Source organism: Balaenoptera physalus, assembly GCF_965194825.1.
Source record: "Balaenoptera physalus genome assembly, chromosome: 1".
Classification (NCBI taxonomy): domain Eukaryota; kingdom Metazoa; phylum Chordata; class Mammalia; order Artiodactyla; family Balaenopteridae; genus Balaenoptera; species Balaenoptera physalus.
The window spans coordinates 180,161,806-180,183,955 of NC_138882.1; the positions used below are offsets into that span (position 1 = coordinate 180,161,806).

The window sequence follows — 22,150 nt, forward strand, 5'->3', positions numbered from 1 at the left end:
TGGCCTACTTGATATCTCTGTTTGAAAGTCTAATAAGCATGTCAAAACTTTACATGTCCAAAATTGAGCTCTTGATTTTTCTGCCCTAAATTGTACTCTTCCTCATCTCAGTAAATAAATAAATAGCGCAGTAAATAGTACCTCCATCCTTCCACTTGCTCAGACAGACCTTAAGAATTTTCCTGGACACTTGTTTCTCTCACACCCACATCCAATCCATTAGCAAGTCTGGAGGTTCTACTTTCAAAAATATCCAGTATCTGACCCCTTCTTACCACCTCTGCTATAAGCACTCTGGTTTAATAGTAATTATAATAATAGTCAAAGTTTTGAAAGTTAAAAAGGATTCATTGAGGTGGGTAGGTAGAAGAAGTTAATTTCAGGCAGAAGGGCAGTATAGTCAAAGGCATGAACAATGTTGAAGAGATTGGTCTACTCAAGGGATAGGAATACGTTATCCCTTAGAGCAGAGGTGTGGAGTTTGAGGATGGTAGAAAATGTAGTTTGGAACCTGGATTCCTAGTGGCTGGACTTCATCTTTAGGCTGCTTGTTATCAGCCCCAACAGTAGGACATTCGCCAAACCTAAATGGTAGCTCCCTGTGGGAGTGGTTCTCCATAAGTAAGGAGAAGAATTAGACCACCCCAACCCCCAAGATGATGAGATATATTCTCCTGCCCCTGACCAAACCCACACACAAGACATATCCACACAAACCTTTGTTTGAGAATCACGGTTGGAGGCAGTGGGCCCCCAGGATAGATTTTTTTTTAAGCAGTAACGCTCGTGGCAGTCTGCAGGAGTTGCTTATTTAGTTGTTTTTATAGTGGATGCTGAAGAAAAGATAGATGCTTATGACTGTTTGGGAATCATTCCTTGACCACTTCAGTAGCTGGAGGGGAGCTGGTGGAAAGAGCTGAGCAAGAAGAATGCTTATTTTTTGTCTGTTACTTTTTTTTTAAACTAATTGTCTAGATTTACAGTGCCATTACTAGTCTTATAGTGGTTGACAAAATAACTGAATGCTTTTTTTCATTCTTTTCTAATTCTTTAGGAGCGCCTTTTTACCCAAGTCAGCCAGTGTATCAGTCAGCACCTATCATAGTGCCTACGCAGCAGCAGCCCCCTCCAGCCAAGAGAGAGAAAAAAACAGTAAGAGATCTTCATTAAGTTTTCTCACTTTAAAATTGAATGTCCATTTACTTATCAAATAAGTTTACCCACAGCTGTAATAATTATTCACCTCAGTTCCCAAATGACTGCCAATTTTTATTTCTCCCTTATATCCTCACCACTAGACCTGGAGGATTTGTATGGGCTTATAACTAGACGTTACAAGTACCCTTTGCTTAATATCAATTTTCAACATGCACTGAGCTAGCTATGCTAAATGACAACATGCCATCCAGCTCCAGAACAGGAAGGTTTAATCTTCTAAAGTCTCACTAAGTGGGAGGAATTTGAGCTCGGTTCTCACATCCTTATTGTCCTTTAACTCTAGTCCTAGTCAGCTCTATATTCAACTATGAATTGACAGGGGAAAAATAGCACAAGAGAAGATGGGCATGGTATTAAGGACAGCAAGAAAAATATTTCCTATAGAATATATTTATTTTAAGAAACAGAAAGCAGAATTTAGAAAATGTATTGTAATTGTTTTAAATAAATTACAGAGGCTTTGCCTCTATCTAGTCAGGCAGGCCCAAGAGAATTAGAGTACAGTAATATGAAATATGCACTGCAGAATATTTTGTAGAAGAGTGGCTTGCAATCTTTTATCCATCAGAACACACGAAATGAATGATGTTTATAAGAGATTCCCACATTCACACAGATAAAATAGGTGGGAGTGACATCATAGCAATACTCTTGCAAGTACTCTCATTTAATAATAATTAATGAGGTTCAGAACTTTGGTTCTTTTTTATCAGAGACAAATTATTTGTGCACACATCATAATAAACATGACACGCCAATGTATCATGACACTACAGTTGAGAAACTGCTGTGGAAATGTTGACACAGCATGGTAGATGTTGGACTTGAAGAACACTCTCAGAATGCAGAAAAATTAGTAAAGAAAATAATGAAAATGGAAGACAGTATTAATAGATGTTACTGAAGAAGAAAGTAGAATAAATGAATTGTAAAACAGTACATAAAACTGTAGTAGGGGACTTCCCTGGTGTCGCAGTGGTTAAGAATCCGCCTGCCAGTACAGGAGACACGGGTTTGAGCCCTGGTTCGGGAAGATTCCACATGCTGCAGAGCAACTAAGCCTGTGCACCACAACTACTGAGCCTGTGTGCCACAACTACTGAAGCCTGTGCACCTAGAGCCCGTGCTCCACAACAAGAGAAGCTACTGCAACGAGAAGCCCACGCACTGCAATGAAGAGTAGTCCCCGCTCACTGCAACTAGAGAAGAGCCCATGCACAGCAACGAAGACCCAGTGCAACCAAAAATAAATAAATAAATTAATAAATTAATTAATTAATTTTTAAAAACCCAAAAAACTATAGCAGGAATAAGATTCTATACCTGAAAAAATAGCTGATAGTAGAAATCTTAATAAAGACCTACTCCCAGGAAAGCTTCCAGATACAGATGGTCTTATTAGTGAATTCTTTGACATTTTCAAGAAGCCAAGGCTAGCTTGATAAGCTCTGGATTTAATGACAAGCAGGGGGGGCTTTCAGCACTGTCCCAGGATGGAAGGCCTAGACCCAGGTACTCCATCTCCATTATAGCACCATCTCCACTGATGTCTATGCATAGGTAGCCTTCAAAAAAGTTAAAAGAAGACCATACACATTGTTCTGTATCTTGCATCTTTTCATTTACCAATACATCTTGACAGTCATTCCATATTAGTACATGTAGATCAATCTCATTTTTTCTACTGGCTGTTTGGTATTTAATTATAAGGATGTAGCATAAATTTTTTTTTTATTTTTTATACAGCAGGTTCTTATTAGTTATCCATTTTATACGTATTAGTGTATATATGTCAATCCCAATCTCGCAGTTCATCATACCACCACCACCCCTCGCCACTTTCCCCCCTTGGTGTCCATATGTTTGTTCTCTACATCTGTGTCTCTATTTCTGCCCTGCAAACCGGTTCATCTGTACCATTTTTCTAGGTTCCACATATTGTAGCAAAAAGTTTTAATTACTATGTTCTTGATCAGTCTTTAGGATCTTTGTATGTCTTTGCTGGGAAAAAAAAACAGTATTGCAGTGAGCATCTTTACATACATATACAAGGTTATCTGCAACATAAATCCCTATTTCTGAGTCCTAGGATATGGATATTTTACATTTTGTTAGAGAACCATTTAAGGGCTTTAAAACTTTAGATAGTAACTTCCATATTTTAAAACTCTTTTATGAATCTCGTCTTATGTTAAGCATTATAAATAAAATCAGTCAATTTGGCATTGCTTAAAAGACAAGTGTTAATACTTTGCCTTTTTGACCTAGAAATGTATCCAACTAGGTTTCATTTTAGCTTGTTGTGCTAATTAATTCAAGTTAGAGCTAATGGCCTAAATTCTTTTGAATGACCCTCTCTGGTTCTGTGATTGAAATCAAGTCAAATGTGGTGATTGTCAACTTTGATGTTTGACAGGTTTCCCAGTTTGCATCTTTATACATCAGATGCCTATAAATCTACTACATAGACACCCATCTATAAATATGCCATCTTATTTGTAACCTTATAGATAAGAATTCGAGATCCAAACCAGGGAGGTAAAGACATAACAGAGGAGATTATGTCTGGAGGTGGCAGCAGAAATCCTACTCCACCCATAGGGAGACCCACATCCACACCTACTCCTCCTCAGGTAAGACAGAATGTGCCATGATGGATGATGGTGTGTATTTTTTGTTCACTAACCTCTACTGAACTCTTCTTTCTTCTATAGCCACTTGACTGTACTTTTCTTTTCCGTCAGTTGTCTCATAGCCTCGAATATCTAAATGATATTTAAACAGACATGTTGTTTCTCTTTGTAAACTGTTATAACTTCCAACTTTTTATTGGTAATATTTCTCTGTATTGTCTTCACATTCAGAGCATAGCTGCTGCCACTCTTCCTAATGAACTATTATTGCATGGTACCAAAAGGAGCTGCGTTCCTATGGAAACCTCATCATTAAATGAGTATTTTATATTTTCAATATGGAGTCTTAGGAATTAAATGCTACACTCTGTGATAATATAAACATTAAAATTGAGAATTTAAACATTTTTATTGAACTGTGTTGTTTGAGATGATTGCCTGTGTTATTCAGAGCATATTTAAATGGATTATAGGTATACCTCTTACTTTTTAGTACTACATAAATGAGCTTCTTGAGTGGAGGGTGTCTTCTTTAATTATTTACAAAGGTTATTAACAAGTTCTGTCAAACACCTTTTTGTTTCTGTTGCAGAATGTGGTTATCATGATCTTCTAAGAGTTCACTTTCTTGCTTTTAGACATCAAGGCTTTCTAGGAGAAGCTGAGGTTTAGCAAACTATAATAGAAAATGGACACCCCCCCCCCCAAAGTTTGACAGAATTTTGATTTCATCATTGGGTTACTTTAAATTCTGCTAAACCATTCAGAGGAGAAGAGTGATTTCAAATCTTCAAAATATCTAAAGGGAATGCTCAGCATATAAAACAGACATAACCGAAGTTGTTAAGGTCTAGGGATCTGCTTGCTTCCCCCTCTTGTGGCAGGATGGTGAGGTACTTCTCAGAGCCCAGTTTACAAACAAGTGATATGGATGGTCAAATATAAGGCATTTCAGAATGACAGACTATTGACTTGATTTTAGTAGTACTGTATAGGTTAAAAAAAAGTTCTTTAAAAACTGAGCTCGCAAACAGATGTCTAAGTTTAGAGCCCCTGGAAAATCTGTGAATTTTGAGTCGGCCTAAAACTTGGGACTCTGTATAATGATGTGTTTCACTTGGAAACGATGATACTCTCTGGCTGACTTTTATCTCAGTCTTCCATCGTCTAGCTAAGTATAATATGTAACCATCTAGATATATGAATTGTAAGGTTATATTAATGATTGTTAATAGAACTTTTCACCATTCCCTATTATTTCCCCAGGGATATTCCAAATCTGGAATGATTGAACAGGGCTTATACTTAATCTTGTCCCTGGACGTAAGCATGGGACAAGCACCATATACACATTTAAGTTATCCACTTATGTGCTCTGTTAGGTGGGAACATACTATAGCAAGAATTTAGGATTAGTTGATCGGGGCAGTTCAATTTTGGTCTGTATTTTCCCACATTAATTAAAATATTGTTACTGTCCAACTATGTAGTCGACAACCTTTTGTTGATTTGTGTTTAAATTCTCAACTTGAATATATATTAGTATATCTTTTTGCATTTTAATTCCCTGTGGGTTGGTTTTTCTTTAATCTTAACAAACTTGATCCTACCCTCTTCTGGCTATCTCTCTGTCCTTAGTCACAGGAATCCTTTTGCTCTTTATCTTTCCCCAGGGATCCCAGGCCTGAATACAAATGTATGTGTTTGGGTAATCATAAAGCCCATTAAATGTACATTTTTATTTGGTAAAGGTCATCAGTCAATTATAATGTTGGTAGTTCTTTTTGAGGTGTAATGTTGTCTTGAAGCATCAGTTTATTTTATTAGGTAGTTTGCATTTAAATCCACACTTACCGATCTCTTGTCACTCCAAATGCATGAAATTCATGGAATGAATAAATAGCCTTTTAACAGACATATGTACTAGAAATATTTCATTTTCCTCTTAAGAACAACAGCAGCACAAGTGTGATGATGGCAACCGACACTTGGCTTCATTTTCTAGAAATTCATGGAGAGTGGTGCACATAGAGTAGGAGAGGATATCCCTGGTTAAGGGAAGCAGTCATTCATGCCTAATTATTATGGCATTTAAAAATGTTGACCCAGTGTTTCAGAAGAAGCTAGAAATCAATCTGCAAGTTTTTATTGGCAACTAATTCTACTAATAAATAGCACTATGCCAGCCAAATAAGATCCTTTAGGTTTAGCCTAAAAACTGCTAGTTTGTAGCCTTGGCCTAATTCTAAATAGATCCTAGACCACAGTCTTAGTAAGTAAGACTGCAGATGAGACAACCCTTTTCAGAATTTATGACTGAATAGTAAATACTGTATTGCTTTTGGCCTTACGGAGTACCTGCTTTGAGTCACAATTGCATGTGCTATGAATAGCAAAGCCCCTTCCCTATCATTGAGCTCATCCCAGTCTCTTCAAGGGAGACAGAGGATACTTACTAATATATGACCGATCCTCCTGTGAAATGTATACTGAGAATTATTAAAGCACAGAGGCAACCAAGTGGGTCATATTTACAGCACAGGCTCAAATGTGTTGGATCACAGAAACCTATTAATGGTACTTGGTACAGGTGAGATAGTACAGGGGAGAGGTTTAAAGCTTTGGCTTGGAATCAGATATACTTGGTTTCAAGTCCTGGTTCCACAACTGAATTTTGTAACTTTAGCCAAATTACTTATCTTCTAGAACTTTAGCTTCCACATTTTAAAAAACGAGGGAAATAAATATCATATAGAGTTATTATAAGTATTAAATAAATACTTAAAATTGCTTAAGCTTGGGACATAATGAGCATTCAACAAATGTTATCTGTTATTAGTATTACAATTATTGTTATTTCAGAAGGCACAGAGAATGACTGGAGGAGTCTTGAAGGCTTCACAGCAGAGATGCCACTTGGTCTGAGTTCCCAGATTGGATTCACAGAAATGGAAAGAGAGAGAAGGGTGTTCCAGGCAGAATGGCAGCATGTGCAAAAAGGCACATGGTGATGGGAAATTGAGTGAAGGGAGACTGTTATCATTTCTAGCGATAGATTGGGAAGTCAGTTGAAGGAGAGGAAGCCAGTGAGAGAAATATTCAGCAATTGGTTACTAAGTAAGGATTATAAAAAGGGTAACCCTATGATTTACCATCTAAACTGGGGCGGTTTTAGAAATGAATGGGGATGCTATTAATCATTTTGCTGGGACAACAGGCATAAACCAGTACTGTCCAGGTAAACACATTGCATGGTTCCCCTAGGAGTTAGAGAGAGGGAAGAATCAGAGGTGATTCTTCAAACTTAGATACTGGGATTTATAGTAAAACATAACATGGAGTGTACATGGGATGTTTGAAAAGGGGGATAATGAATGATTTTAGCAAGCAAGCAAGCTAAGAAGAGTTAATTGAGAGAAACTGCATTGGAGGAGGAGAATGGAGAGGAGAAACAGGTTTTTGCTACTTCTGTTTTTGTCCTGAAGAGTAGATTGAATTTAAAATTGTCCTGCTTCCTAAGTTTTAAAATGATCTGTGGAATAACTCCTTGAGATTTTATATCTCAGATGTATTAAAGCTACAGAAATATGTGTAATATATGTGCCCATTCAGATGATCATAGTACACAGACAGAGGTGCATGAATGGACAGAATACTAGAGTACTTGATGCTGGTCGGTCTCCACTCTGTCACTTAGATTTATGACCTTGGGTCAGAATGTTAAGCCATTGAAACCCCTATTTTTTGATATGTAAAATGAGGGATTATACGAAGTAATCTCAGAGTTCCCTTTTAGTCCTTAAATATTTAAGTTGGAAAGAAGGGAACATTTTTGTTACTTTCCCTCAGCATCAAAGTCTCTGAGCTATATCTCTGTTGTTGATAGCAGTGAGGCACAAGGAACGTTTTCATATTAAGAAATGTGCCAGCTTCCTGAAAGTCATTTTGGACCCTGCAGGGTAAAAATAAGTGTATGGTGTTGTACAGTCAGCCCTCCCTATCCACAGGTTCTTCATTTGCTAATTCAAATAGCCAGGGATCAAAAATATTCAGAAAAAAAATTACAGAAAGTTCTAAAAAGCAAAACTTGAATTTACCATGCACTGGCAAGTATTTACGGAGCATTTACGTTGTATTAGGTATTATAAGTAATATAGAAATGATTTAAAGTACCTAGGAGGTTAAATGCAAATACTGTACCTTTTCATATAAGGGACTTGAGCACCTGAGGATTTTGGTATCCACAGGCTGTCCTAGACTCAATCCCCCATGGATACTGAGGGATGACTGTATAGGCAAGGCTTCCAGAATTGTCTACTTCCAAAGGGGTGGTGAATTAAAATCACTTAAAATTTTAAATAGAACTATATATTTTCCTTCCTCTCCCTACTCCCTCTTGTTCTTCTGTTTTAAGAATTACTCTTATAATGAAGCATGGATATAACTTGGGGTAGAGTCCTATGCCACAGAGTATAGGGGCGGGTGAAAGATAATTGATTGCTGGCACATATTAGGGAAGATACAGCCTCTCCTGTCTTTTGGGAAAATTACCAAAGTTAACAGGTTATTCAGTCTTTTGAAGAGCTTCTTACAAACTTGGTACCTGGAAACCATCTGGCCATTTGTTACCTAGCCTCCAGAAATGTACCAGTTAATCTCCCAATAGCAATATGAGAGAATACCCCTTTCCTTACATTATGGCTTATTTGATAGATTTAAAAATGGCATCTCGTTTAATTTTTATTTATTGATTTGTGTAGTTAAAAAATTATTTCTTTTTAAATTTATTTATTTAATTTTGGCTGTGTTGGGTCCTCGTTGCTGCACGCGGGCCTCTCGTTGCGGCGAGCAGGGGCTACTCTTCGTTGCGGTGTGGTTTAAAAACTTGGTTTTTAAAGTTGTTGTTGTTTAGCCCTCTTACCCCCATTGGAACCTTAAAATCATTTTAAGTCCTCTAGTTAAGCCTCAGGACAGCTTTTACACTGAGTGTCTGAGTTTCCCTCAGCATTCCTGACACCTTGTAAGTCTTTCCTTGTCTTCAGGGAAGAGGTTCTCTTTATTGCAGATGTATGTTGTTTTATCAGGTTAGTGTTTAAAGAAAAAAAGTTTCCGTCAATCTGAACGTCTTTAACCTGGGCATACATTCTTTAGTTTGTTACATTGTTCTATTATTATTTTACACCCTTTTGAGTCACATATTTAGGTCACCCATTAGTTTATAAGAGCATTTGAGTTTGTGAATCCTTGGTTAATGTTTCCTCAGGTGTTTGGTGTGCTCCCCTGGTTGTTTTTGTGTTATCAGTAAATTATACCATAGTCTGCCCTAGTTGCTCAGACAATAAGCCTAGAAGTTGTCTTTACATCTTTGTTCTGAGACTTCACGGGTGGCGCAGTGGTTAAGAATCCCCCTGCTAACGCAGGGGACACGAGTTTGAAACCTGGTCCGGGAAGATCCCACATGCCGTGGAGCAACCAAGCCCATGCGCCACAACTACCAAGCCTGCGGTCTAGAGCCCACGAGCCACAACTACCGAGCCCGTGTGCTGCAACTACTAAAGCCCACGTGCCTAGAGCCTGTGCTCCGCAACAAGAGATGCCACCCAAGTGAGAAGTCTGCGCACCACGATGAAGAGTAGCCCCTGCTTGCCACAACTAGAGAAAGCCCGCGCGCAGCAACGAAGACCCAACGCAGCCAAAAATTTTTTTTTAATTAAAAACAAAAATCTTTATTCCATATTCCACAACCATTATATCAGCAAGTCCTAGCTGGCTCATTTCCACCATCTCCACTGCTACTGTTATTCTCTAAACCACTTGGATCTCCTCTAAACAACAATAACTTTCTTACTCATCTCCTTGCTTCCGCTTGCCTCTCTATTCTTTTTATTTATTTATTTATTTATTTATTTAAAAATTTTATTTATTTATTTATTTTTGGCTGTGTTGGGTCTTCGTTTCTTTGCATGGTCTTTCTTTAGTTGCGTTGAGCAGGGGCTACTCTTCGTTGCGGTGTGTGGGCTTCTCATTGCTGTGGCTTCTCTTGTTGCAGAGCACGGGCTCTAGCCACGCGGGCTTCAGTAGTTGTGGCACGTGGGCTCAGTAGTTGTAGCACGCGGGCTCTAGAGTGCAGGCTCAGTAGTTGTGGCGCACGGGGCCCAGTTGCTCCGCGGCATGTGGAATCTTCCCGGACCAGGGCTTGAACCCGTGTCTCCTTCATTGGCAGGCGGATTCTTAACCACTGTGCCACCAGGGAAGCCCCTCTTTTTATTTATTTTTTTATTGAGGTATAATTGACATAACACATTACATTAGTTTTAGGTGTACAACATAATGATATTTGTATATATTGTAAAATGACCACAATAAGTATAGTTAACAGCTGTCACCATGCACAGTTACAAAAAACAATTTTTTATTTATGAGAACTTTTAAGATCTCTTGTCTTTGCAGCTTTCAAATATGCAATATAGTATTATTAACTAGAGTTGCCATGCTGTTCATTACATCCCCATGACTTATTTATTTTATAACTGGAAGTTTGTACCTTTTGATCCCCTTCACCCATTTTTCCCACCCTACCCCCCACCTCTGGCAACCACCAATCTGTTCTCTTTTTCTATGAGTTTTGTTTTGTTTTTTTAATTCTACATATAAGTGAGCTCATACAGTATTTCTTTCTCTGTCTGACTTATTTCACTTAGTATAATACCCTCAAGGTCCATTCATGTTATAGCAAAGGGCAAGCTTTCATTTTTTTTTATGGTTGAATAATATTCCTCTGTGTGTATACAGGTTTATTCTTTAATATGTTTCCCTTGAAAGAATATAAGCTCCAGAAGCTAAGGATTTTTCTGTTTTAGTCACCAGTGGGTTCTCCATGTTTTGTATGTGATAGATGCCAGGGGGGAAAACCCACACATGTGAGTGTGTGTGCGCATGTGTGCGCATGCATACACACACAGACACACACCTTTCTAAAGAATGAATGTAAGAGAATTCTCTCCCATTTATGAAAGAAGTATGTTTTGGTCCTTTTTCCTGGTGCCATTTATTTATTATTTTACTTCCTAATCTTCATAATGTTTCTCAATTGGGGGCAATACTTCTTTATCCCCAGGGTTTGTATATGTTAAACACATGTGGTATTTATTACAATGGCTGTTTTAAAGTCATTGAATGGGACTTTGAAAAGTCAGTTACATATAAATAATGAAATGTGAAACGTTTAAATAGCCTCTTATGTTAACAGTAAATTACATCAGCATCTCGCTTATATTTGTGTAACTATTTGGAGTCTCTGGCTTTCTCTCAATGGATTACAATAAGGGTCAGCAAACATTTTCTGTAAAGGGCCAGATCGTACACATTTTTGATTTTGCAGCCAATTGTCTCTTTCACCACTACTCAACTCTGCCATTGTTGCATGAAAGCAGCCATAGACAATATGTAAATGAATGGCTGTGGCTGTTCCAATAAAACTTTCTAAGTATCTTGTAATTTTCATATGTCAAGAAATATTGTCCTTTTAAAATTCCCCCAACCATTTAAAAATGTAAAAAGTTCTTATCTCATGGGAAGTACCAAAATAGACATGTGGCCCCGGGCCATAGTTGCTGGCCTCCTGTCTACAGTTACTTCTGTACTGAAGCATCCTGTCATATACAAGTTTAAAATAGACAGTAAATGATGGTGGCCTCTCTTTGGGTAGAAACAATATAGGTTATGTAAAGAGAAATGAATTTTATTTATTTTTTAAATCTGCCAAATCTAATTTTTTAATTTTTATACAATTTTTACAGGTTACTTTCCATTTACAGTTATTACAAAATATTGACTATTTTACCGTGTTGTACAATACATACTTGACACCCAGTAGTTTTGTATCTCGCACTGCCCCACCCCTATACTGCCCCTCCCCCAACACTGATAACCACTAGTTTGTTCTCTGTGTCTGTGAGTTTGCTTCTTTTTTGCTACATTCACTAGTTTGTTGTATTTTTTAGATTCCACATATAAGTGATATCACACAGTATTTGTCTTTATCTGACTTATTTCAGTTAGCATAATGCCCTCTAAGTCCATCCATGTTGCTACAAATGGCAAAATTTTCATTCTTTTTTATGGCTCGTTTTGTGTGTGTGTGTGTATCACATCTTTTTTATCCATTTATCTTTTGATGGACACTTAGGTTGCTTCCATATCTTGGCAATTATAAATAATGCTGCTCTGAACATTGGGGTGCATGTATCTTTTCGAATAAATGTTTTTTCTTTTTTTGATATATACTCAGGAGTTGAACTGCTGGGTCATATGATAGTTCTGTTTTTATTTTTCACAGCATTTCCATACTATTTTCCACAATAGCTGCACCAATTTACATTCCCACCAACAGTGTACGAGGGTTCCCTTTTCTCCACATCCTCGCCAATATTTGTTATTTGTGTTCTTTTTGATTCAGTTCTTCTGCCCACTTTTTAGTCGGGTTGTTTTTTTTGATGTCGTGTTGTATGAGCTGTTTACATATGTTAGGTATTAATGCCCTATCCATCATATCATTTGCAAATATTTCTTCCATTTACTAGGTTGTCTTTCCATTTTGTCGATGGTTTCCTTTGCTGTGCAAAAGCTTATAAGTTTAATTTGGTCCCATTTGTTTATTTTTGCTTTTATTTTCTTTACTTTAGGAGGTGGATCCAAAAAAATATTGCTGCAATTTATGTCAAAGAGTATTCTGCCTATGTTGTTCTCTAGGAGTTTTATACTGTTTGGTCTTACATTTAAGCCTTTAATCCATTTAGAGTTTATTTTTGTGTATGGTGTCAGAGAGTGTTCTAATTTATTTCTTTTACATGTAGCTGTCCAGTTTTTCCAGCACCACTTATTGGAGAGACTGTCTTTTCTCCATTGTATATTCTTGCCTCCTTTGTCATAGATTAATTGATCATAAGTGCTTGGGTTTATTTCTGGGCTCTCTATCCTGTTTCATTGATCTATGTGTCTGTTTTTATGCCAGTATTGTACTGTTTTGATGACTGTAGCTTTTTTGTATAGTCTGAAGTCAAGGAGCATGAATTCTCCAGCTCTGTTCTTCTTTCTCAAGATTGTTTTGGCTATTTGGGGTCTTAGGTGTTTCATATAAATTTTAAAATTATTTGTTCTAGTTCTGTGAAAAATGCCATTGGTATTTTGATAGGACTTGCATTGAATCTGTAGATTGCCTTGGGTAGTATGGTCATTTTAACAACATTGATTCTCCCAATCCAGGAACATGGTATATCTTTCCATCTGTTGTGTCGTCTTCAGTTTCTTTCATCAGTGTCTTAGAGTTTTCGGAGTATAGGTCTTCACCTCCTTAGGTAGGCTTATTCCTAGATGTTCTATTCTTTTTGATGTGTTGGTGAATGAGATTGTTTTCTTAATTTCTCTGATAGTTTGTTGCTAGTGTATAGAAATGCAACAGATTTCTGCACATTAATTTTGTATCCTGCAACTATACCAAATTCATTGATGAGCTCTAGTAGTTTTCTGGTAGCATGTTTAGGATTTCCTGTGTATAGTATCATGTCATCTGCACACAGGGACAGTTTTACTTCTTCCTTTCCAATTTGGATTTTTAAAATTTCTTTTTCTTTTCTGAATACTGTGGCTGGAACTTCCAAAACTGTGTTGAATAAAAGTGGCAAGGGTGGGCATTCTTGTCTTGTTCCTGATCTTAGAGGGAATGCTTTCAGCTTTTCACCATTGAGTATGATGTCAACTGTGGGTTTGTCATATGTGACATTTATTATGTTGAGGTATATTCCCTCTATGCCCACTTTCTGGAGAGTTTTTATCATAAATGGATGTTGAATTTTATCCAAAGCTTTTTCTGCATCTATTGAGATGATCATATGGTTTTTATTCTTCAATTTGTTAATGTTGTGTATCACATTGATTGATTAGCAGCTATTGAAAAATCCTTGCATCCCTAGGATAAATCCCACTTGACCATGGTGTATGATCTTTTTAATGTATTGTTAGATTTGGTTTGCTGGTATTTTGTTGAGGATTTTTACATCTCTATTCATCAGTGATATTGGTCTGTAATTTTCTTTTTTTGTAGTATCTTTGTCTGGTTTTGGTATCAGGGTGGTGCTGGCCTCATAGAATGAGTTCAGAAGTGTTCCTTCCTCTGCAGTTTTTTTGCACTGTTTCAGAAGGATAGATGCTAACTCTTCTCTAAATGTTTGGTAGAATTCATCTGTGAAGCCATCTGGTCCTGGACTTTTGTTTTGGGAGTTTTTAAATTACTGATTCAATTGCAGTACTGGTAATTGGTCTGTTGATGTTTTCTATTTCTTCCTGGTTCAGTTTTGGGAGATTGTGCCTTTCTAAGAATTTGTCCGTTTCTTCTAGGTTGTCTATTGTATTGGTGTATAGTTGCTCTTAGTAGTCTCTTATGATCTGTTATATTTCTGTGGTATCGGTTGGAACTTCTCCTTTTTCACTTCTGATTTTATTGATTTGGACCTTCTCTCTTTTTTTCTTGTGTAGTCTGGCTATAGGTTTATCAATTTTGTTTATCTTTTCAAAGAACCAGCTTTTAGTTTCATCGATCTATTTTTGGTTTTTAGTCTATATTTCATTTATTTCTTCTTTGATCTTTATGGCTTCTTTCCTTCTACTAATTTTAGGTTTTTGTTTGTTCTTCTTTCTCTAATTGCTTTAGTAAGGTTAGGTTGTTCATTTGAGATTTTTCTGGTTTCCTGAGGTAAGCTTGTATTGCTCTAAACTTCCCTCTTAGAACTGCTTTTGCCACATCCCCTAGGTTTTAGTTCAGCTTTTTTTTTTTCATTTGTCTCTAAGTATTTTTTAATTTCCTCTTTGATTTCTTCAGTGATCCATTGGTTGTTTAGTAGCATATTTTTTATCCTTCATGTGTTTGTGTTTAGTAGCATATTTTTCATCCTCCACGTGTTTGCAGTTTTTTTCTTGTAGTTAATTTCTAGTCTCATAGCATTGTGATTGGAAAAGAAGCTTGATATGATTTCAGTTTTCTTAACCTTATCAAGGCTTGTTTTATGGCCTAGCCTGTGATCTATCATGGAGGATGTTCCATGTGCTCTTGAAAAGAAAATGTATTCAGCTTCTTTCACATGCAATGTCCTTTATATATCAATTAAGTCCATTTGGTCTAATGTGTCATTTAAGGTCTGTGTTTCCTTACTGATTTTCTGTTTGGATGATCTGACCATTGATGTAATTGGGGTGTCAAAGTCCCCTACTATTATTGTGTTACTGTCGATTTCTCCTTTTATATGTTAATATTTGCCTTATATATTGAGGCGCTCCTATGTTGGTTGCATATGTATTTGAATTTTTTATCTTATTCTTGGATTGATCCATTGATCATTATGTAGTGTCCTTCTGTGTCTCTTGTAACAGTTTTTATCTTAAAGTCTATTTTGTCTGATATAAGTATTGCTACTCTGGCTTTCTTTTGATTTCCATTTGCACGGAACACGTTTTTCCATCCTCTCACTTTCAGTCTGTGTGTTTCTCTAGATCTGAGGTGAGTCTCTTGTAGATAGCATATATATAGACCATATTTTTGTATTCATTCAGCCACTTTATTCCTTTTGGTTGGAGCATTTAGTTCGTTTATGTTTAAGATAATTAACTGATATGTATGTTCTTTTTGCCATTTTGTTACTCATTTTTTATTGGTTTTGTAGGTCGTTTTTTTTTGTTTTTTTGTTTTTTGCCTTTCTTCTTTTGCTCTCTTCTCTTATGATTTTATGACTATCTTTAGTGTTATGTTTGGATTCCTTTCCTTTTTTGTGTATATATCTATTGTAGATTTTTGGTTTGTGGTTAGCAGTCTATATATATACATGATTGTTTTAAGTTGCTGATCTTTTAATTTCAAATGCATTTTTTTTGGCTGCGCCACGTAGCACGTGAGATCGACATGCAGGATCTTAGTTCCCCAACCAGGGCTCAAACCTGTGCCTCCTGCAGTGGAAGCACGGAGTCTTAACCGCTGGACCACCAGGGAAGTCCCTCAAATGCATTTTTAAACCCCTACATTTTTAGTCTTCTCCTCTCATGATTACTGTTTTTGATATCATATTTTACTTCTGTTTTGTGTATCCCTTAACTGCTTATTGTGGATATAGATGACTTGACTACATTTTTTTTGTCTTTTTAACCTCCCTGCTAGCTTTATGTATGTATGATTTCCTACCTTTAGTGTGTGTTTACCTTTACCAGTGAGCTTTTTTATTTTGTAGTTTTCTTGTTGCTAGTTGTGTCTTTTTTTGCCTAGAGAAGTTCCTTTAACGTTTGTTGTAATGTTGGTTTGGTGGTGCTGAACTCTTTTAGCTTCTACTTGTCTGTAAAGCTTTTGATTTCTCCATCAAATCTGAACGAGAACCTTGCCAGGTAGAATATTCTTGGTTGTAGGTTTTTCCCTTTAATCACTTTAAATATATCATCCTACTCCCTTCTGGCCTGCAGAGTTTCTGCTGAAAAATCAGCTGAGAGCCTTATGGGAGTTCCCTTGCTTTTAATATTCTCTCTTTATCTTTATTTTTGTCATTTTGATTATGGTGTGTCTTGGTGTCTTCCTCTTGTGTTAATCCTGTGTGGGACTCTCTGCACTTGCTGGACTTGGGTGACTGTTTCCTTTCCCAGGTTAGGGAAGTTCTCAGCTATTGTGTCTTCACATATTTTCTCAGGCCCTTTCTCTCTCTCTTCGTCTCAGACCGCTATAATGTGAATATTAGTACACTTGATATTGTCCCAGAGGTCTCTTAAACTGTCCTCATTTCTTTTCTTTCTTTTTTCTGTTCAGCAGCAGTGATTTCCACGACTCTGTCTTCCAGCTTACTGGTCCATTCCTCTGTATCATTTAGTCTGCTATTGATTCCTTCTAGTGTGTTTTTCATTTCAGTTATTGTATTCTTCATCTCTGTTTGGTTGTTCTTTATATTTTCTAACTCTTTGTTAAAAACTTCTCACTCTGTATATCCATTCTTCTCCTGAGTTCTTTTATCAGCTTTACAGTCATTACTCTGAACTCTTTCTTGGGTAGATTGCCTGTCTCCACTTCATTTCCTTTTTCTTCTGGGGTTTTGTCTTGTTTCTTCATCTGGAACATGTTTCTCTGCCACCTCATTTTGTCTGAGTTGCTATTTGTATTTTTATGTATGTGGTAGGTTAGTTACATTTCTCAAACTTGGAAAAGTGGCCTTCTATAGGAGACATCCTATGTGTCCCAGCAGTGCACTCCCCTCTTGTCACCCAAGCTATATGCTCTAGGGGTTCCTCCTAAGAGGGCTGAGTGACTCCTTCTGTTGTGGAGGGCTGACTGTGCTGGTGGTCTGGCAGGCTTTTCTGGCCCCTAGTGTGATTGGTTGCCAGGCCATGCCTTGTGTGGATGCTGCTAGCTGCTGTGTGGTGGGGCCTGGTCACGAGGTGGCTTGTTTTAGATCCCTAGGGGGCCCTTGGGCTAGTGCTGGCTCACTGGTGGGTGGAGTCAGGATTCCAAAGACTCCGAGGCTGTTGCCTGTATTACACCAGGTCCCGGGATTAGTGCCTGGGGTTAGTAGTGGCATGCAGAGCTGGCTCCTGAAGTCTGGCTGAAGGGCCCAGGGAGCCTAGAACTCATTTCAAATCGTTGGTGGTGGAGCCAGTTCCTGACACAGCTCGGTATGGGATCCAGGGTGTCCTGAAGCTTGTGTTGGCCTGCTAGTGGACTGGGCCTGGGCCAAGCTGGTCCCAGGATAAGGTCTGGCCTGCTGTGAGTGGGCTGGGTCTGCAGGCTGCAGGATCATAGTTTTCTTGCATCCAGTGTCTGCCCCCTGTTGGGTGAGGCTGTTCTAGAGGCTAGTGCAGGCTTCCTGGAGGGAGAGGGCAGTGCCTGCCTGTTGGTGGGTGGAAGTGGTTCTTGGCCCTTTGGTGGGCAAGGGCATGTCTTGGTGAATGTCTAGAGGTGGCTGTGGGATCACAGCGTCTTTTGGCGGCCTGTCTGCTGATGGGTGGGCCTCTGTTCCTGCTGAGTTGCTTTGCCTGAGGCGTCCCAGCACTGGTGCCTACAGGCTGTTGTGTGGGTTTAGGGTTAGGTGATGGAACTAGTGAGTGAAGATGGCAGCCACCAGCAGCAGTGGTCACACAGTAGAATGTTCCCAAATATGGCTGCCACCAGTGTCTGTGTCCTCAGGGTGAGCCACAGCCACACACCCCCCCACACACACATACCTCTCCAGGAGACTGCCCAAGACCAGCAAGTAGGTCTGGCCCAGGCTCCTATCAAGTTACTGCTTTTGACCTGGGTCCCAGTGCGCATCAGATTTTGTGTGCACCCTTTTAAGAGTGAAGTTTCTTTTGCCCTCAGTCCTATGGGGCTTCTGAAATTAAGCCGCTCTGGCCTTCAAAGCCACATGCTCTGAGGTTTCATCTTCCCGGTGCAGGACCCCCGGACTGGGGAGTTTGACATGGGTCTCAGAACTCTCACTCCTATGGGAAATCCTTTGCAATATAACTGTTCTCCAGTTTGTGGGTTGCCCACCCAGGGGTATGGGATTTGATTATATCATGAGTCTGCCCCTCCTACCCATCTTGTTTTAGTTCCTTCTTTATGTCTTTAGTTGTAGAAGATCTTTTCTGGTAGGTTCCAGTCTTTTTCATTGATGGTTGTTTTGAAGACAGTTGTGATTTTGGCATGCTCATGAGTGAGATAACTGAGTCTTTCTACTCTGCCATCTTGGCTGCTCTCGAGAAGTGAATTTTAAATTGTGCAAAGAATATTAAAGACAATCCCAGATTTTGTTGCCTTGTTTTATCTGTTGGTACTCTATTGGGCCCACATCTACCAGTATCCCTTCAGGCCAATACTTAAAATTTAATATGTAAATCTTCAACAGAGTAGATTCTCAAGTAGAGTTTATAAAGGAAATTCACTTCTTGGGTACTATCAAGTATCTGATATCTTGCCATTCTTTAAATAAGCTTCCTTAACATTGTTTTTGAAGAGTGAGAATTTTTTTTCTTCTGCCAGTCAGAGCTTTGATCTTAAAAAATTTGATGTGGGGAGGGAATTTAGCATTGACATAAATTATGAACTGTTGAAACAATGTGATGTTGCCAAATAAACCCTAACCTTTTAACCTGACTTTCTGAGCATCTTTGTTGAATTATTTTATGTTTTGATATCAATTGCCCTTCCAGTCTGATTTTTATAAATTTTAACTCCTACCAACAGTGAAAGTGACTGAAGTGCAGTGATTCTGAAATTCATTAAATATATTCTCAACAGGGTTGATCATGTCACCTGAGAAGAGATGAAATTAGAGGTTAGCTAAAATTTGAGATTATCCTAAATTAAAATTAATCTGAAACAAGATTAAAGTATTGATGTATGTTGTATGTTAGTATGTTATTTTCTTGGTCCTGTCCGAAGCTTAGAGAATGTTAAAGCTGAAAGGCACTGTAGGATCTTTAGTTCCTTTTCAGTTTACAGCTAAGGATTATCTTTGTGTGGTTTTTTTTTTTGTTTTTTTTTGTTTTGGCCATGCCGTGTGGCGTGTGGGATCTTAGTTCCCCGACCAGGGATTGAACCTGCACCCCCTGCATTGGGAGTATGGAGTCCTAACCACTGGACTGCCAGGGAAGTCCCCAGCTGAGGAAATTGAGTACTTTCCTAGCATTCCGTGGCTATATAACTATGTACTAGATACTTGGATTTGGAACTATGAGTTAACCAACATGTTATCTCACTCCTTTCTTATAAATCTTTATATATAACATCTTCCTAGGGCTTTGTTGTTGGAAAAATGTCTGTGCAGTTGTCTTTTTAATATGATTGAAGGTATTTTAATCCTAGATTGAAAAACTCTCTGATCTATACAGATTTATAGGTATCAGCAGTCTTTTACTGTCTTAAAACTCTCACCGTAACCATGTATGTCATTTATTTTGGTGACCTACTTTCAGCAGTTACCCTTTTTCATTGGTTATTAATTTCCCTGACTATTGGAGTAGTTAATATTTTCTTTCTTTCTGGTAAAGGACACAATTTACAGATTTTTCTTTCCTGGGTTATGTGGATAACTATTTAATAAATATTAAATAGTATAGACTCTTTCCTTTGTTCTAGAGCTGTTTTCAACCATAGAATTGAACTGAGTCCCTACAGTCATCCCTCAATATCCACAGAAGATTGGTTCCAGGACCCGTGGATAGCAAAATCCGTGGATATTTAAGTCTTTTAGGTATTAATGGCTAGTACAGTTGGCTCTGTGTATCTGCGGTTCACACGTCTGCGGGTACAGAGGGGTGACTGTTATTTTCACTTACAGCTGGGAACCCTTCCTAATTTTTGAATTTTAATAATAGAATTTTTTCCCACTGGAGCTAAGGATTCAGAGTAGAGTAATCATGGTAGTACTATCCATTTGGCAGTGATTCAAAGTGAAAATAGAAACTCTTTCATTTTTTACATATGGAAATATAATTTTAGTGGTCTTCATGTAGAAGTTTTTGTGGAATATGAGTACTTTCATGGTCTATAATGAATAGGTGAAATAATACTATGTTTCCCATTTTTATCTGTTATTTTATACATTACATATAGTCATATCAATTGTATGTTGTACATTGTGAAAAGCATTGTTAGTTAAATGACATATGGTAAATGATAGGTATTTAATTCATATATTTCATTTTATATTCCTACTGTATGTGAGACTTACTGACGCGAAAATATTTTTCATTAACTCCCATTTTTGAGTGGCCCTGTCTACCCCCAATTTCCCCCTCCCCTCCAAAAAAAAAAATCAGAATTGTGCAGGGAGCTCTGCTCTGATAGCACTAACAGAATTCAGTGTAGACGATTATAGCTATCAAAAAATTGACCTTAGATCTCCGAGGAGAGACACTGCTTTGTTGTGTGGCTTTTGTGTAACCCTCAAATCCAGAACAAATACCTAACTGGAACGTGATGCAGATTGAATGTTCTTGTTCTTTCTTGTGTAATTCTTTTTCCCTCTAAGTTGAACAGTGCCTGCAATTTTTTTCAACCTACTCTGCTAGGATTTTGATGGGCATTTTTTATTCCATATACTGGCTGATTGACAAGGATAGTTTTCTCTTAGCTCTGAAAAGCCAGATACTTTACTCAGATTTATGACTCTGAAAAGATATCATCCTTGACCCAGAATCTAAAGACATTTTAAGGTGAAAGTTCCTTTAAAGGCTTTCCAAGTTGCATTTCACCCGAGTGGTTATATGAACAAATGATAAGAATCACCTTTCAGTATTGTTTTCTTGAATCAGTAACTGGTTTTAAAACCCATCATGTTTTGTTTGTCCTCTTTTTGACTGATGAACTACTTTGCTAGGTAATTTATAAATGAAGTTGACCAAGTCCCTTTGGTCTTGACTGGGAGGATGCTAAATTCTCTCTCAGATGTGACATTGTTAGATTGAAAGTCTGTCCTTAGAAGGAACACTGGAGAATGCATTGTACTAATGATTGTTGTGCTGTCTTCTCTTGCTGTGGTTAATATTAATCATCTCTTTTCCTTCCCCTTTCCTGCTGCCTCTTTTCCTTTTCTTCCTTGTCTTCCCATGTACTTTTTGAATTTATTATACTGGCCTATATATTTTTTCCTTGCTTTCCGTTTTTTTGTTTTTTGTTTTTTGTTTTTTTTTTAAATTTTGTGATCTCCTGCCCTACTTTGTCTACCCCACTTGCCTTGGGTTCCATGTTGCTAGTTTTTATGTTCGCACGCTCATTATCACCCTTTTTTGTACTTCAAATCCCAGCAGCTGCCCAGCCAGGTCCCTGAGCACAGCCCTGTGGTTTATGGGACTGTGGAGAGCGCTCATCTTGCTGCCAGCACCCCTGTCACTGCAGCTAGCGACCAGAAGCAAGGTTTGTGTATGACTATTTTCCTCCCTCTTACCTTTAGTCTCTTTCTTTTTTTTTTTTTTTAAATTAATTACATTGCCCTCAGCATTTAGGAATAAAAGTAAAACATGAGGATTATTTAGATACCCACTTTTAAATAAAGCTTTGAGATGGAAAATCGAAGTGTTCTACCTCTAAGAAAGTAAAGTAGGTATGATTAGTAAAAATTTTTCCTCCATTTTATTAATGCCTCACTGTCAGTGTATATTTATAGGTAAAACTTAGCTGCCTTAAACTGTTTTTTTTGGAGCAAGGTTGGGGAAGATAAATCGATGTATATATTTCCTTATAAGAACAACAGTTTTGTTTATAAGTTCAACGTGTTCGTGTGTATCTTACTATTTTT

General features: G+C 37.8%; 1 protein-coding gene across 24 annotated transcripts in view; it reads left to right on the forward strand.

Moving 5' to 3' along the window:
- EIF4G3 (eukaryotic translation initiation factor 4 gamma 3) overlaps positions 1–22,150 on the forward strand; it is a 367,587-nt gene that overhangs the window by 202,970 nt on the left and 142,467 nt on the right. For 17 of the 24 annotated variants that reach the window (XM_082448361.1, XM_082448380.1, XM_082448378.1 and 14 more), the window contains 3 exons: positions 1,055–1,152; positions 3,729–3,851; positions 21,660–21,768. In XM_082448361.1, the coding sequence (XP_082304487.1) occupies positions 1,055–1,152; positions 3,729–3,851; positions 21,660–21,768 (330 nt within the window). The remainder of the gene's footprint in view (positions 1–1,054; positions 1,153–3,728; positions 3,852–21,659; positions 21,769–22,150) is intronic. The other 7 variants (XM_082448372.1, XM_082448381.1, XM_082448362.1 and 4 more) reach the window with 1 other exon arrangement.